The sequence below is a fragment of the Megalobrama amblycephala genome, linkage group LG16 (assembly GCF_018812025.1).
Source record: "Megalobrama amblycephala isolate DHTTF-2021 linkage group LG16, ASM1881202v1, whole genome shotgun sequence".
In the NCBI taxonomy this organism is placed as follows: Eukaryota; Metazoa; Chordata; class Actinopteri; order Cypriniformes; family Xenocyprididae; genus Megalobrama; species Megalobrama amblycephala.
The window spans coordinates 17778092-17794407 of record NC_063059.1 but is presented as its reverse complement, the minus strand read 5'-3'; the positions used below and the strand labels follow the sequence as shown (position 1 = coordinate 17794407).

Genomic DNA, 16316 nt, shown 5'->3' with positions numbered 1-16316 from the left:
TGATGGTATTCATGTAGGCTATTTATGTAATCCCTTGGCGAATAAGAAATGAAAAGAACAGAAAAGAACATGCCGATTTTCACATTGGTCTGCGTATGTGACTCTTCCATCCAGATAGTGGTATTCTGTTTTTATTGTTATTTTTTTATGCATTCCATTTTTATTCTTATGTATTTGTTTCCTTTTTATGTGAAGCACTTTGAATTACCATTGTGTATGAAATGTGCTAAATAAATAAAATTGCCTTGCCTAATCGACTCTCTGACAGTAGGTGGCGCTGGAACAGCAGAAATAAAGCCGTTTCCTTGGTAACCTCTGTACACAAAGCAGCTGTGCTTGTAACGACGCCTTCAAATAGCGCAAAAGATTTTTTTTACCTCTCTTATTAAAATAAACCATGGTTTCACTACAAGTAAAACAAAATTGTTATTGTAGTTAACCATGGTAACCACAAATTAACCATGGTTTTGCTACATTACAGTTTTTCTCAGTCGCTTTGGTGCATTTCTCACATCACTATTTACATTTTCACAACAGTTAGTTCAACCTCCACAACATTTAGTCATTTGTGCACATCATAGTAGCAGTTTCTCATTCCTTCGAACAAATTGCAAATTCTTTTGGACATGCATCAATTGCTTTCATACAACTCTCTGCTGTTTTATAACATTATCATTTGCTTATGTCATGTCAGTCAAAATTAACTATACTTGTGAATGCTGAATAGTCATTCCATATAAAACTAACAGTCCTCATTTCATTGCTTGAGTCATTACATACAAAAATGTTGAACTAGTTGTCAAAATCTGTCAAGCAAATTTTACACATTTTTTAAAAATCTTTTTTTCCTGAAAATGTCTCTTAAATTGAACAATTTCTCTCAAGTGAATCTCAACTTTCACTGATGAGAAGGGGTGTGTGAAGCATTAGTTGCAACCAATGATAAGCCACTTCTCTACAATCACTGTCAGACGTGAATCCCATAAACCCCCACTTTACAAGCATATACGAACCAAGCAGGTGTACCATTTCTACAATACTGTGACACAGAAATGGAAGGTCAGCCTCGTGGAAGAGGGGTAAGGGTGCGGGGAAGAAGGGGAAGGGGACAAAACAGGGGAAGAGGAAGAAGAGGCCAATAGGCAGATCCCTGATGAAATCAGGGCTACAATTGTGGATCATGTTGTCAATCACGGCCTCACAATGGCTGAGGCTGGTCGAAGGGTGCAGCCAAATGTTGGGAGAACCACTGTAAATTCAATTATTCAAACATTTCGTTGGGAGAACAGGTGTGTATAAATGGACAGTAATTCAGCACTAAACAATCTGCACTGCACTTCTGTCATCGTGTCATACATGAAGCTTGCAGTGGGACAAGAACTTGTCACTGTACATTTTACATTTAGACATACAGCTTTACTGCATCACACATTTAGTGTATTGTAGTGTACAGTAGTGTTACAGTAAAGATTTGCCATATGTACTGCAATATTGTTTACAGTTGTGCACAGCTCTACCCAAAGGGAGTTTATGTTTGTTGCAAATAAGGGTGTATTTTTTCTTTTGCACAATGCTGTGAACAAATTAGAATTGCAAAGAGCATATGCAGTAAAAATGTGAAACATACATATTCAGTGTCTTGTACTCAGTTACCTCACTAAATACAGTAATGTGTAACTTTACTGTATTTTTCAAATGGCTGTGCAAATAGTATATAGTGCTGTCTTGAGCATTTTCAGGTAGTGTCACCAAGATCTGACTTTTTTGCATTGGAAAACATTGACAGAGTAAACTGTCATAATGAAAACATGACAAAGCCATTTGACTATCTTGTTCATAAACAATGGTGTCAGGACTTTTCATCTTGATGACACTGACACTTTCATTGACACGAATACTTGCTTTTGAGGAATGACCTCTCCATTTTGAGCAAGTGACACGCTTTTGCAGGTTATCAACTAGGTTTTGCAGTTTGTACTAATTGTTTTGAGAACTGCATTAACTGTTGTGCAAATGTAAATAGTGATGTGAGAATTGCACCAAAGCGACTGAGAAAAACTGTAATAGATTATGGTATTTGTAGTAAAATTATTGTTAGGATACAAATAGTAGCCTATCAAGCCGACAAAAAAAATAATTGTTAACACTTTTAACCATGGTTAATTTTCGTATGTGTTCACGATAGTTTGAAATGCAAGCTAGTTGCAATGTGTTATTTTGCTAGCTTTTTATACATGCAAATAAAACTAGTAAATAATACAAATTTACAAAATAATCTCAGTGGGATATGTTTTATACAACTTAGTGTAACATTTAACAGAAAACTGCGTGCACGTGACATTACATTGAGGCGGGGCAGTTCGATTCTTTCTATGTCCATTTCGTCTGATGCCTTTTAGTCTGAGGCCGTTTTGTCTGATACCTTTTGGTCTGAGGCTGTTACGTTCGATGCCTAATTGTAAAAAACCTGACATCTGACGTCGTTTTCCCTGAGACCTGAAGCCTTTCAGTCTGAGGCGCAATGCCGTTTTGTCCGATGACTGAAGCCTTTTTGTCTGAGACATGACGCCTTTTCGTTGTATGACTGAGGTGTGAGGAAGTCCTAATATGTACACTGTACATCTAGTCACTAGTCGCTTTCACAGCCTTATTGTGTCTATAACTGCGCTCTTGCAAACTATTATAACTCGAACTTTTATGGAAAATGTTTTATATAATGTTTTAAAATGCTTTCACAGAATGCTTACAATGCAAAACGGACAGTGCGGATCTGGTCATCCAAAACAAAATCCAATTGATTTTTTTTTTACTGGAATACACTTGGAATCTCTCTCTCGGTTCCATATGGTGCTTTAAAACTTCATTTTTTCCCTCTTGTCTTCACTTCTAATCCCTATTAGCATCCTTTACTGGGAATGTTTCTAAAGTAGGGAAACGCAGTAGACCGGACACCAGATATTTTTTGTATCTCAAATGACGGAAAGCATTTTATTTTAAATTTATGCATTTGGCATACACTTTTATCCAAAGCAACTTAGTTTTGTATATATAGGCCTACATTTTAACATTCATGCATTCCCTGGGAATTGAATTTTGAAATATTCTGAATATAATAGTTTTGGTTGACACAACATCTGATGTGATTTGTAAGTGGTAGAATATCTAAATAGCATGTAAATGCTTAGGTGTAAAGGGGACCAATGTGTGAGTGTGTGAAGGCAGCAGTTTACACATTCATCTGTTTAGCTAACAAACTTTATATTGTTCCCAATGCAAAAGCCCAAATGCCTATGGGAAGCATCTGTGTAGCTGGCACAATAGTCATCTCTGAAAACTTATTCCTCACACCCTCTTCCTCACATCAGCATGTGGCAGGTTCACAGAAGTAATGAGCACAAGTGTGTGTGTGTGTGTCTGTGGGTGGTTGTATGATGCTCTACTAAAGCCGATTTTTATTTGTTTCTTTGCTTAGGCATCTCTGTCGAGCTAAACTCTGTTTTCAGGTTCAAGAATTTCATTCATTCATTTTGGCCTAGCTTCCAGACAAGAGATTAGACCAAATTTCTCTCTCAGAAAGCCTTTCGACATACCAATTAAAACATTTAAAAGTCCAGCTGCTTTCTTCCTCTTGCCTCTTAATCTTCTTATGAGAAAGGACGAAAGAGAGCGAAGGCGAATTGAGTTGTAATAAGTGAGAGGAAAAGAGATGGATCGGAAATCAGATATGCTGAGAGATATTGGCACAGAGCGAGAGAAAGATAGCAGACATTGACGGATCCAGATGAGGAAGGCAAAATGGAGAAGAACAGGGTGAGAGATAAGAGGAAACGAGCCGCTGTGAAAGTTGACAGTGATTTGCATGGACCCTTCGTCATTCATTTTCATTCGATTTGTGATGCAGGGAATCAATAGTTTAAAAAAGTTTAAATGAGCAGCAACAGAATGTAAAATATGTCAGAAATTGTTGCTGTTCTAAGCATGTTTGATTCATGCATTGATAGATATTCATCTTGTTCAAGATATAATGCACTACTGCAATATCTATATCAGCGTATTAGAGCTACAGGAATGGCTACTAGCAACCTGGAAACCTCCATCGATAAAATCAGTGTGAATTGAGAATAAGTCATTTGGATGAGGTATGATATGAAATATTAACCTAAAATGATTACTTTCTATATGCACTCTTTTTCCCAAATGCATTCGATCAATATGCACTGAATCTATGTATCCATTACAAGACCTATCTGTAAGTCTGTAAAGCATTGGTGTAGGCATACAAGTGTGTGTGTAGAGTACTGTGTTGAACTCCATCTGAACTCCAACTGTGCTATAAACGCTTAACTTGATCTGAAGAAAACATACTCTCCATTTCCAACAAACCGGCACCCAGCACATGCATGCAAGAGACCGACTGGCAAACATGCACACACATATACTGTAGAGGAGAACTCAGTGTCACAGACACCACACTTAATCTAATGGATCTGAACTTTGTGTGAACCTCACAGTTAAAATACTAGTGCACCTGAGCCTGTCCTACACTCACATGCACATATTCACACACAAATGCTTCTACACTCCCAGACACGCAATATGTCAACAACAGTTCAGGTGCTTCCTTGCTTGCTTGACCTTCCTTGTGTTTGTGTGTTTTCTACACAAGTATCTTTTGTAAAAATGTGTACAAAAATACACATTCATTTTATTTTCTAGTGGCAGATAAATGCTGCATCAGTGTCATAATTTCATGGAATCTAATTCTGAGGAACCTTATGTATGAAATTTACAATTTGTTGTCTAAAACGAGTGATGTTTCTTATAACACTGTCCTAACCAGACGTGATGTGATAAAGTATCAGGCATCATCTCTTCCATATGAAATGATTGTTCTGACCAGGTGGTGTCACACTGAGAAAGTCCTGCCCACAGTTAACTCTCATTGGTTTAAAATCCTGCTCCAAACAACTATATACATATAAACATTCAATATTGGCTGTGTTGCAATTCACAGCATTTTCTCTTTCAGTGGGAGCAGACAAATTGCGTGACAGTGGAAACTGATTGCATAGGATATGGTGCAAATCTATATTGTATATATGTTTAAAAACAGAATTAACACAATTGCAAAGTAATTCTGATCAATGACCTCCTTGCGCAGTCATCCATTTTGGATGGACGGCCTGATCTAGGCAATGTGTTGGTGGTGCCATATGCTTTCCACTTCTTAATGATGCTCTGAACAGTACTAAGAGGGATAGCTAAAGCCTTTGAAATGTTTTTGTAGCCTTCTCCTAACTTGTGCCTTTATCCCTTTCTACAGCTTTCTACACACAGTGTCTATAGAAAATCATCATACACCTTTGAAATAGTTACTTTATTTGTCGTACAGCCTGAAATCAAACCCATTCCACAAAAAAATAATAAAACCTTTTCCAGCTTTATTTACAAATTTTGCCTTACATCAACAAGAAAGAAAGAAAGAAAGAAAGAAAGAAAGAAAGAAAGAAAGAAAGAAAGAAAGGCAACAGTTCTGAAAATTAAACAACTGAAAAACTAGAATAACAGGGTTGGAAAAGTCATCAGTGACCTGATTTAATACTTCGTAGAGCCACCTTTTGCTTTAATTACAGCCATTAATCTTTTTGTATATGTCTGTACTAGCTTTGCACACCTAGATTGGGGAATATTTACCCATTCTTCCTTGCAGAATTGCTCATGTTCAGTCAGATTCCGTGGTGAGCGGCAATGGACTGCTCTTAGAAGTCCATCCACAGATTTTCTATCGGATTTAAAGGTGCCCTAGATTCAAAAATTGAATTTACCTTGGCATAGTTGAATAACAAGAGTTCAGTACATGGAAAAGACATGCATTGAGTTTCAAACTCCATTGTTTCCTCCTTCTTATGTAAATCTCATTTGTTTAAAAGACCTCCGGAAAACAGGTGAATCTCAACATAACACCGACTGTTACGTAACAGTTGGGATCATTAATATGTATGCCCCAATATTTGCATATGCCAGCCCATGTTCAAGGCATTACACAAGGGCAGCCAGTATTAACGTCTGGAGCAGCACAGCTGAATCATCAGACTAGGTAAGCAAGCAAGAACAATAGCGAAAAATGGCAGATGGAGCAATAATAACTGACATGATCCATGATAACATGATATTTTTAGTGATATTTGTAAATTGTCTTTATAAATGTTTCGTTAGCATGTTGCTAATGTACTGTTAAATGTGGTTAAAGTTACCATCGTTTCTTACTGTTTTCACGGAGACAAGAGAGCCGTCACTATTTTCATTTTTAAACACTTGCAGTCTGTATAATGCATAAACACAACTTCATTCTTTATAAATCTCTCCTACAGTGTGTAATGTTAGCTTTAGCCACGGAACACTATCAAACTCATTCAGAATCAAATGTAAACATCCAAATAAATACTATACTCACATGATCCGATCCATGCATGCAGCATGCATGACGAACATCTTGCAAAGATCCATTTGAGGGTTATATTAGCTGTGTGAACTTTGTTTATGCATTGTATAACTGCACTTATAGTCGAGAGCTCGGGAGAGCAGGGAACGAGAGATTTAAAGGGGCCACAGCCTGAATCGGTGCATAGTTAATGATGCCCCAAAATAGGCAGTTAAAAAAATGTATAAAAAAAATAAAAAAAATAATAATAATTCGATGGGGTATTTTGAGCTGAAACTTCACAGACACATTCAGGGGACACCTTAGACTTATATTTTGAGCTGAAACTTCACAGACACATTCAGGGGACACCTTAGACTTATATTACATCTTTTGAAAAGACATTCTACGGCACCTTTAAGTCAGGGCTCTGGCTTGGCCACTCAAGGACATTCACCTTCCTATCCTTAAGCCATTGCGTTGTTCTTTTGGCGGTATGTTTAGGATCATTGTCGTGTTGGAAGCTGAATGACCTGCCCATCCTTAGCTTTTTAGCAGAGGGATGCAAGTTTTCCTCAAGAATTTGGATGCACTTGGCAGCATCCATTTTACTTCAATCCTCGCCATTCGCCCCCTGCTGAAGAGAAACACCCCCACAGCACAATGCTGCCACCACCATACTTCACAATATGGTGTGTTTTGGGTGGTGTGCTGTATTTATTTTTCGACAAACATAGCGCTTGGAGTTCAGTCCAAAAATGTCAATTTTGGTCTCATCAGACCATAGCACCTTTTGCCTGATGGCATCAAAGTTATCCAGGGGTGTTTTTGCATAGTGCAAATGAGACTGAGTGTGGCACTTTTTCAGGAAAACCTTCTTTCTTGCCACCCTGCCATACAGGCCACCTTTGTGTAAAGCTTGTGAGATAGTTGTCACATGCACAGACCAACTAGTCCCAGCCATAAAGCCACTTGGTAGCTTCTCTGATCAATGACCTCCTTGATCGGTCATCCAGTTTGGACAGGCGGCCTGATCTAGGCAATGTGTTGGTGGTGCCATAAGCTTTCCACTTCCTAATGATGCTCTGAACAGTACTCAGGGGGATAGCTAAAGCCTTCAAAATGTTTTTGTAGCCTTCTCCTAATTTGTGCCTTTCCACAACTTTATCCCGGAGGCCTTCCGAAAACACTTTCCCAACCAAGGTGAATTATTTGCAGTACCATGCACTACTAACAGTGGAATCTTCAAGAAACAGCTGTTTTTTCTGAAGTAATCAAAACCACTACAATTGATGTCAGGTGGGGCAATTAGCCTGGTGTTCGATCTGGAAGTTGATTGGTTGCACCTGAGCAAGTTTATAAGGGTATACTCTAAGGGGCTGATCACTTTACCAAACCACGTATTTCACTAATTAATTTTTAATAATCCTCCAGAATGTTTTAAAGTGTTTTCACTTTAATGATGGGGGCTATAATACAGCTCAAAATTTGGACTTATTTTATTTTCCAGAATGTAATGTGACAAAAGGTAAAGCTTTTCACAAGGTAACTGTCTATATATATATATATATATATATATATATATATATATATATATAATATTTATAAAACGGTTAGTTCCTGTCCTTGATTCTGATTGATCAATAGCTGTGTATTATTCACGATAAAACACGGCTATGACCGCTTCACCCAACTGTTCTGTGTATCACTACACAATACCCTTAGCAACCACTCTTAGCAACGTAAACTGTATGTTCTCAATTGATATTGTTCATTGAAGCTTACTGTATTATGCAGAAGAGTATTGTGAGAAAAAGATCGAGTGAGTGAGTTTATTACCTGCATTCAGATTTAGCATTTTCCTTCAGGTCAGTCCTATGTTCACAATAAAAAATCTGTTTAAATGTCCAATGTATCATCTTGTCCTTTTAACATTTAAGGGGTTTTCCCGTGACTGATAACGCTAGTCAAAGCATTTGTCAGTTGCGCCTTGTTCCATTTTCAAAACAATTCAGTCAATATAAAAGTCTTTGCTACTGACGGACACACTCATAAAGACAGTCTTTGCCGCCATCTAATGGCATAATAATGTAACTTCTGTTGCTGTTCACAGTTAGGGACAGTTTTTTCCGGCAGAAGGAAGGCTTTTAGAAAAAGTTTACTTCATGAAAGTTGCATTGATGCATATTTCTGGCTCTAATATTTGTATTGTTTAATATTTGTATTTAATATTTGTACTCCGCTTCTCATCATGCCATCATATATATATATATATATATATATATATATATATAATACTTTTAAAATGATAATATGTGAACAGTGAAGCTGTTTGGGGTCAGTAAGATTTTGCTTTTTTAAAGAAACTAATAATTTATTCTGCAAGGATGCACATTAAATTGATCAAATTGACAATAAAGACATTTACATTGTTTCAAATTATGTCAAATAAATGCTGACTTTCTATTCATCAAAGAATCCAGAAAAAAAAATGTATCATGGTTTCCACAAAATATTAAGCAGCACCACAGTTCTCAACAGTGAAATTTATCTTGAGTAGCAAATCATCATATTAGAATGATTTCTGAAGGATCATGTGACACTGAAGACTGGAGTAATGATGCTGAAAAGCTTTGCATCACAGAAACAAATGACAGAAAAAAAATTAATTGTATTTGAAATCCTTCTCTGTGTGTGTGTGTCCTGTAGGTAATGCCTTTGTAGTGAGTCTGGCTTTCGCTGACCTTCTGGTGGTTTGCTATCCCTACCCTCTGGTCTTGCACGCCATGCTGCACGCAGGCTGGCTGCCGGGGGAAATGGAGTGTAAGGTCAGCGGCTTCCTGATGGGAGCGAGCGTCATCGGCTCCATCTTCAACATCACCGCCATCGCCATCAACCGCTACTGTTTCATCTGTCAGACCAACACCTACGAGAAGATCTACGGCCGTGCTGGAACCCTGGCCCTATTGATGTTAGTCTGGGTACTCACCGTCCTAGCCATTCTTCCAAACCTGGCGCTGGGGTCACTCACGTACGACCCCCGCGTTTATTCATGCACCTTTAGTCAGACGACAAGTGCGGGATACACCATCGCTGTGGTGACCGTGCATTTCCTGCTTCCTATCGCAGTAGTTACGTTCTGTTATCTGAGGATTTGGGTGCTGGTGCTCCGTGTGAGGAGGCGGGTCAAAACTGACGTCAGGCCACGCCTACGTCCGAGTGAGTTGCGCCACTTCTTGACCATGTTCGTCGTCTTTGTGCTGTTCGCCGTCTGCTGGGCGCCTCTGAATTTGATTGGACTGGCTGTAGCTGTGGACCCTTCCCGTGTTGCGCCCATGGTCCCTGATTGGCTGTTTGTGGTTAGTTATTTCATGGCGTACTTTAACTCCTGCCTGAACGCCGTAGTGTACGGACTGCTCAATCAGAACTTCCGCAGAGAATACCGCAGAATACTTCTGTCACTTTGCAAGCCACGCCTCTTCCTGCAGGAGACATCTAGGGGTGGGACTGAGCGCAGCAACAAACAGTCACCTGGCAACAACAACAACGACGATCAGCCCAAAGCGAACACAATATAATTCACTCACAATACATATACACAGATATCAAAGAGAGAATGCTGCAAAAAGGTTTTAAATTGCACCCACAAATGTTTTAACAATAACGTTTTATGCCTCACTTTAGATACCACCATCTGCAAAAAAAGAAAAAATAATACCTCATTTGTTGGAAAACCATAAAATTATAATAATCTTCAGTATTACAAAAAATAATCGCATCTCACATGCATTACAATCACATTCAATTAATGCATGCTAATGATTGAGAACTGTGCAATAACTCATTACCAGACAAAAGGTGCAAGCTCGAGAAAGACAAAGACTGCAGAACATTTTCGTCTTCTCCAGACATACGCCCCTTGAAAACAACTTATTTTTCTCACTGATAGTTGGAGGCTGTTTTCTCCAGCCATTCATAAATACTCACTAAACAGATCTCTCACAAGAAGGCTGCACCCAGAGGACTCACAACAGTTTCACAAGTGCTTCCCTAATGATATAACAGCATTAAAGAAACATTCCCCAAATGCTCACACATTTGTGACCGTTCAGCACCTTGACATACGTTTTCCCAGTTGTCCATTAGCGTTAGCACTTTTGGCACTGTAAGTACACTAGAGCCTCCCCTTGTGCTATGCAACCAATTATTTTTAAACTCTATGGAGAAAGTGTAAAACTAGGACTCCCTTAGGTTTGCAGTAAAGGTTATCCAAACGTTCCCCTAAAACACTGCAGCAACATTCTTGTAAAACTCCCCTATTGCTATGCAAACTCAACATGAGCAACTCCCAGTGTTGAAATCTTCCTGTAACCTTCCCACAACATTCCACAATTAAGTCTGTGAATGCAGCCATGTGGGAATATGCCCAAATGCTGCAAGAACACGTTTTTATATTCTCTATAGGTTTAAACAAACATCATACGCTCCCTATGCCTGTGCACCAGCAGAACACATCTGCACGTATATTATCGTGTTACGGCATACGACTTATATTAACTTTAGACAACATTACTTAAAGGGATAGTTCATCCAAAAATGAAAATTATCCCATGATTTACTCACCCTCAAGCCATCTTAAGTGTATATGACACCTTTCAGATGAACACAATCGGAGATATATTTAAAAATATCCTTACCGCCGAAAGCGGCGCGGCGCGTCTTGGACGGTGAGAGCGTCGAGAAGAGTTGAAGTCAGGTCAACTGTATGGTAATGAGCTATGACGCGGTTCAGCGTGGCAATCAATCGGAATCCTCTCAAGCGAGGACCTCTACATTCTGATTGGTTGCTACAAATTGTCATTTACTTTTTTGGTTTGAACGCACAGTACAGCGTTGTTGGCAGGGCAGCCGAGGCCAAATTTGACGCTCTCGCCGGCGGCTGTGTGAACGTACAGTTAGTCCTCCAAGATTTATAATGGTTGTGAATGGCAGCCCAAATTTAAAAAATAAAAAAAAGCATCCATCCATAAGCAAAGTAATCCATACGACTCCAGATGGATAATAAAGGCATTTTGAAGCGAAAGGATGTGTTCATCTTAGAAAATTATCCATATTTAAAACTTTATGAATTCAAATAACTAGCTTCCGGCATACAACTGTAGTAATATATCTCCAATTGTGTTTGTCTGAAAGAAGATAGTCATATACACCTAGGGTGGTTTGAGGGTGAGCAAATCATGGGATCATTTTCATTTATGGGTGAACTATCCCTTTAAATGAGGAAAGTAATGCACCAGTTTACAACAGGATTTATTAACAGGGTTCAAATGATCATCACAATTTAATAACATAAAACATTATGTTATGGGCATAGGGCTTCACATATGTGACATGATAAATAGACTATTTGTCGGTATCTTTTCTTCCTTAACAGGCCAATTTCTATCATTACTATTAATAATAATAATAATAATTATTATTATTATTATTATACAAAAAGTTCATTAATATACCAGCATGTGTCAATAGACATTTACACACTTCAAAGTGCCAGTTTCTGGTCTCAGTCAAACCACAATACTTAAGGAGGACCTAATTCTTCATTAAATACCAGATATAGAGGTAGCTTAAATGATCAGTTCATACTGATATAATCATTTAGGTCAAGAAAGTCAAAACTGCATTCATCTTCACTTAAGCTATGGATACTTTTACTGAGGAAAGTTTCCATCTCAAATATATCAGTTACTAAAATCTCATTTTTATAGTCACCCTAGCAGTGGCATTGAGTATGGGGAGGAGGGGGATGGCTGTCCCTGATGTATTATACAAAGCATCTGATATTTTTAAAGATTCACTCACGTTTCACTTCACAAATAATGTAGGATTTATGGCTTTTACTTTGACTACCCAGAGTAGTAGCCTAGTCCATCTGTCCGTGATACAGACACTGAGAAAAAGTTCACAAATAATTGAATAAATTTCACAAATAATTACAAAGAAACAAGTAACACATTGAATTAAACATGATTTTTTATTAAGTAGAAAGACTGAAATAGTATTTTCTTGTCAAATTTACTACAATAATCTTCTTTACTAATCAATAAACTTCTACAGTGTAGATTATCGTTTCAAAAAAAGTGCACGTTTGCGTTCTGAATTGCTTTTCTATGTAAACATGCTCTTGACGAATGCATTCAACACTAATTTTTCAGTGTGTCGCGCCTGCGCGCAGCATTTTTCAATCGCCGTCAACTTAAATGTTGTTCGACTTTTAAAAACGCGTCTCTCGAGACCCTGCGCTCTTTTCCATCATACTTTGCTGTGTCTTGCGTGTTTGAAAACAAAAAAGCATTCTGTGTAAATGGCCCCTTGCACGTTATTCAGCTAACAGCAGTTTTAAAGCCCATCAATATTTATATAGCCAGCTGTTGAAAAGTACCTGTTCAGACCGTTACGTGGAACTGTCAGGTTTCAACAAACCGTCATTGATACAAAGAGGTAACTATTCAGCAAAATTGAGGGCTTCTGTCCTTTGAGAACTTCTTAGCTTTTTTCTATAGAATATTTAGATTAGCATTACAAATGCCTTAGCAGTTTTCCCCAATTTATTCCTGACATTCATGCAAAGAAAAGTGAATCTCCACCACCTGTGCTCATATCTTTTTTTCTTGTCTCATTATTCTGAAAAGAATGTTGCTAAGATACTTTTAAGTTTCTTTTAAGTTTCCACGGATGTAATTAGCGTCAAACAATAGACGTGTATATTGTTTGAGTGTATGTGAACTTTTTAAGCCTCAAAAATGTACGAACTAGAATCTGCCAAAAACAAAACTGAGGAGTGAATTCACTGAACAGATACTCAAAACATTTCAGCGCAAAATCCCTCATTATAAGCTCCCACAATTCAGTTTAACCACACATCTAGCACTCAAAACCAACTGACATGGTCAAGAATTGCACCATTACCTGATACTTTAGTGTCCCGGGTGCTAAAACAACGCAGACAGAGCGCAAATAAACATCGCTATTAGTGGACACAATTCATAGTGAATCCCTCCCGAGTCATTGACACGGCTTTACTTTCATTCACATTAATCAGTGGATCTTCCAGTTCAGGGTCAAATTTAAGCCTCAAATGTTGAATACTTCAAATAATGAATACCAGTAGCAGTAATGATTAAACGATTTATTGGGAAGAACTTTACCAAAGGAGCTTCAATTCTGATTGCAGTGAGTAATAAAACTTAATGAAAGACATCAATGCACTTATTGAAATCTTAAGGATATTACAATTTTTAAATATTGTATGACTTCTCATGTCATTTAATTTTATAATCTACTGAACCATAGTGCACTTTGGCTTCTGTAACGTTATTCTTATTTAACATGGTTAAAAATAGTTTTAATTTTGCATCCTAGTAAAATTGGAAAAAAAAAAGTTAGTGAAATCCAAACAAACACCAAATGCTCCGAGAGTGCTCAGGGTGTTAAAAAAAAAAAAAAAAAGTTCAAGTTTACCTGACTACTTCAAGTTCTTAGTAACAATCATCTATTTTAACTGTGAGTTCATATCAGACCACGTGAGGTGGGGTTTGACATCTTTACCTGGAATATTACAAACACAAAAGGCTGCAGTCACCCCAAAGGGTGATTCAAAAGCACAATAAAGATGTCGTGAGAAAAGAGTGGCATACTTGTTCTGTTTACAGTTCCAGTGTTATCTTAGTATAAATGGAGTTTGTCGCACGACAGTGAATGACTCCATGTGTCTCTATGCATTTAAAACACGTCACGCCATCAGTCACGGTATCTTAGTATTCCAGCCGAGTGCCCGAGCGCTCGCATAATGTACTGTTTCTATGGGTATTCCTATTTTATATCGGTTTCTCTCATGGGTAACCCGAACTTAGTATTTACGATGAGAGTAGAATAATCTTAGTAACTTCAACGAGTATCTCGCCCTTCTTACTATGGTGAGATCACATGCTCATTTCTTAGTACCTTTGATGACTATGATGAATAATCTCTGTATTTATGACAAATGCTTGTTCAGTAATCTATTTGTCTTGGTAAAGCTGATGAGTGCTGGCTTCTTTGTATCTGCAGTTTCTTGTCTTGGAATTTTTGATGAGTACTCCTACTTTAAAATTAAGGAAGAGCTTTTATCCAGTGATATTCCCATTGGTGGAATAATTATGATGTGCTTTGCTGAGAATGAAGAAATCTATTTATTAATGTATGTATTTGTTATTTTTATGAATTATTTTTGAATAGTTTTGTTGTTATTGCAACCTTATGTGCTTTGATACCATTTCCCAGTTTGTGGGTGTCAATTTTGATCTACAGTAAACACTGTAATTGTACTGTATTTGGGCCAGTTTCATTTTTTTTTTTTTTTTTTTTTTTTTTTTGTATTGTACAAAGACTGAGTACTTATCTTTGTTTCCACAACAAGTACTAAACTGAGTTTACTTAAATGGTTTATGCCAAATGATTATCTTTCCTCATTTACTTGCAATTTTATTAAATTGTGTATCCCCAGAAAAAAAAAAAAAAAACACTGTGCAGATTGTGTTACCTCAAGTTATGGAACTAAATTAAGTTGACTTTAAGTCAATAAATGAATAAACCCTTGAAGTAATCTCAAGCAACAGGTGCATTTTATCAGTGTGTCTTAGTACTCGGGTAAGTTCTCTTATTTTAGTAATGCTGCTGTAGTGTTGAACATGAACTGATGTACTACGTTTGTAAAACTTAACTTAGTAAATCAAAGCATTAATCGGGTCAAACTGTTACAGCCCCAAACACTTGTGATATTTCATACTGCGAAATGAATGTGCATGAACGTTGATTGTTTTATTTGAATTTGTGCGCTTAAGGAACAAGACGGCAATTATCTTCAGACTTAGGACAAATGAGGCATAAGTGATAAATTGCTAAGAAGAGGATGGGGAACAGGACCAAGAGGCTCTAAAAATAATGTATTATTGTGACATGATCTTAAAATGATTTCAGAAGACTGCTGGTGTAGGATTTTACATGTTAATAAAACTTTTATTTTTAAGAGATGTCTGGTTTTTTGCTTTGCTCCACTGAAAGAATCACATGTGGCGAAGGAGTAAAAACACCATTATGACCGGTGGACTGAAAACATCTCTTAAGTAAAGGGCTTTTAAATTTTCTTCCTGCTCCTTCTCCCCTTCAAACCCCTTTTCTTGTCAAACGTCTTTTTCCATCATCACTCAATCTCTCTGCGTGTCACACCTTTTTACAATCATTCCCTTATCACTTCTTCCTCTATTCAAATCACTCTTTTTCTTTGTCTCATGTCTTTCTCTCATTCTTTGTCAGATCCTATTGGTTCTTTACAGTTTTTCTCAGTCGCTTTGGTGCATTTCTCACATCACTATTTACATTTTCACAACAGTTAGTTCAACCTCCACAACATTTAGTCATTTGTGCACATCATAGTAGCAGTTTCTCATTCCTTCGAACAAATTGCAAATTCTTTTGGACATGCATCAATTGCTTTCATACAACTCTCTGCTGTTTTATAACATTATCATTTGCTTATGTCATGTCAGTCAAAATTAACTATAGTTGTGAATGCTGAATAGTCAATCCATATAAAACTAATAGTCCTCATTTCATTGCTTGAGTCATTACATACAAAAATGTTGAACTAGTTGTCAAAATCTGTCAAGCAAATTTTACACATTTTTTTTAATCTTTTTTCCTGAAAATGTCTCCTAAATTGAACAATTTCTCTCAAGTGAATCTCAACTTTCACTGATGAGAAGGGGTGTGTGAAGCATTAGTTGCAACCAATGATAAGCCACTTCTCTACAATCACTGTCAGAGGTGAATCCCATAAACCCCCACTTTACAAGCA

The 16316-nt window shown here is 37.4% G+C and overlaps 1 protein-coding gene across 1 annotated transcript in view; it reads left to right on the top strand.

Moving 5' to 3' along the window:
* Positions 1 to 15492, top strand: part of mtnr1ba (melatonin receptor type 1Ba) — a 46267-nt gene extending 30775 nt beyond the window's left edge. The window contains exon 2 of the mRNA XM_048161685.1: positions 9131 to 15492. Coding sequence (XP_048017642.1) covers positions 9131 to 9999 — 869 coding nt within the window. The 3' untranslated portion in view covers positions 10000 to 15492. The remainder of the gene's footprint in view (positions 1 to 9130) is intronic.
* The last annotated feature ends 824 nt before the right edge of the window (positions 15493 to 16316 follow it).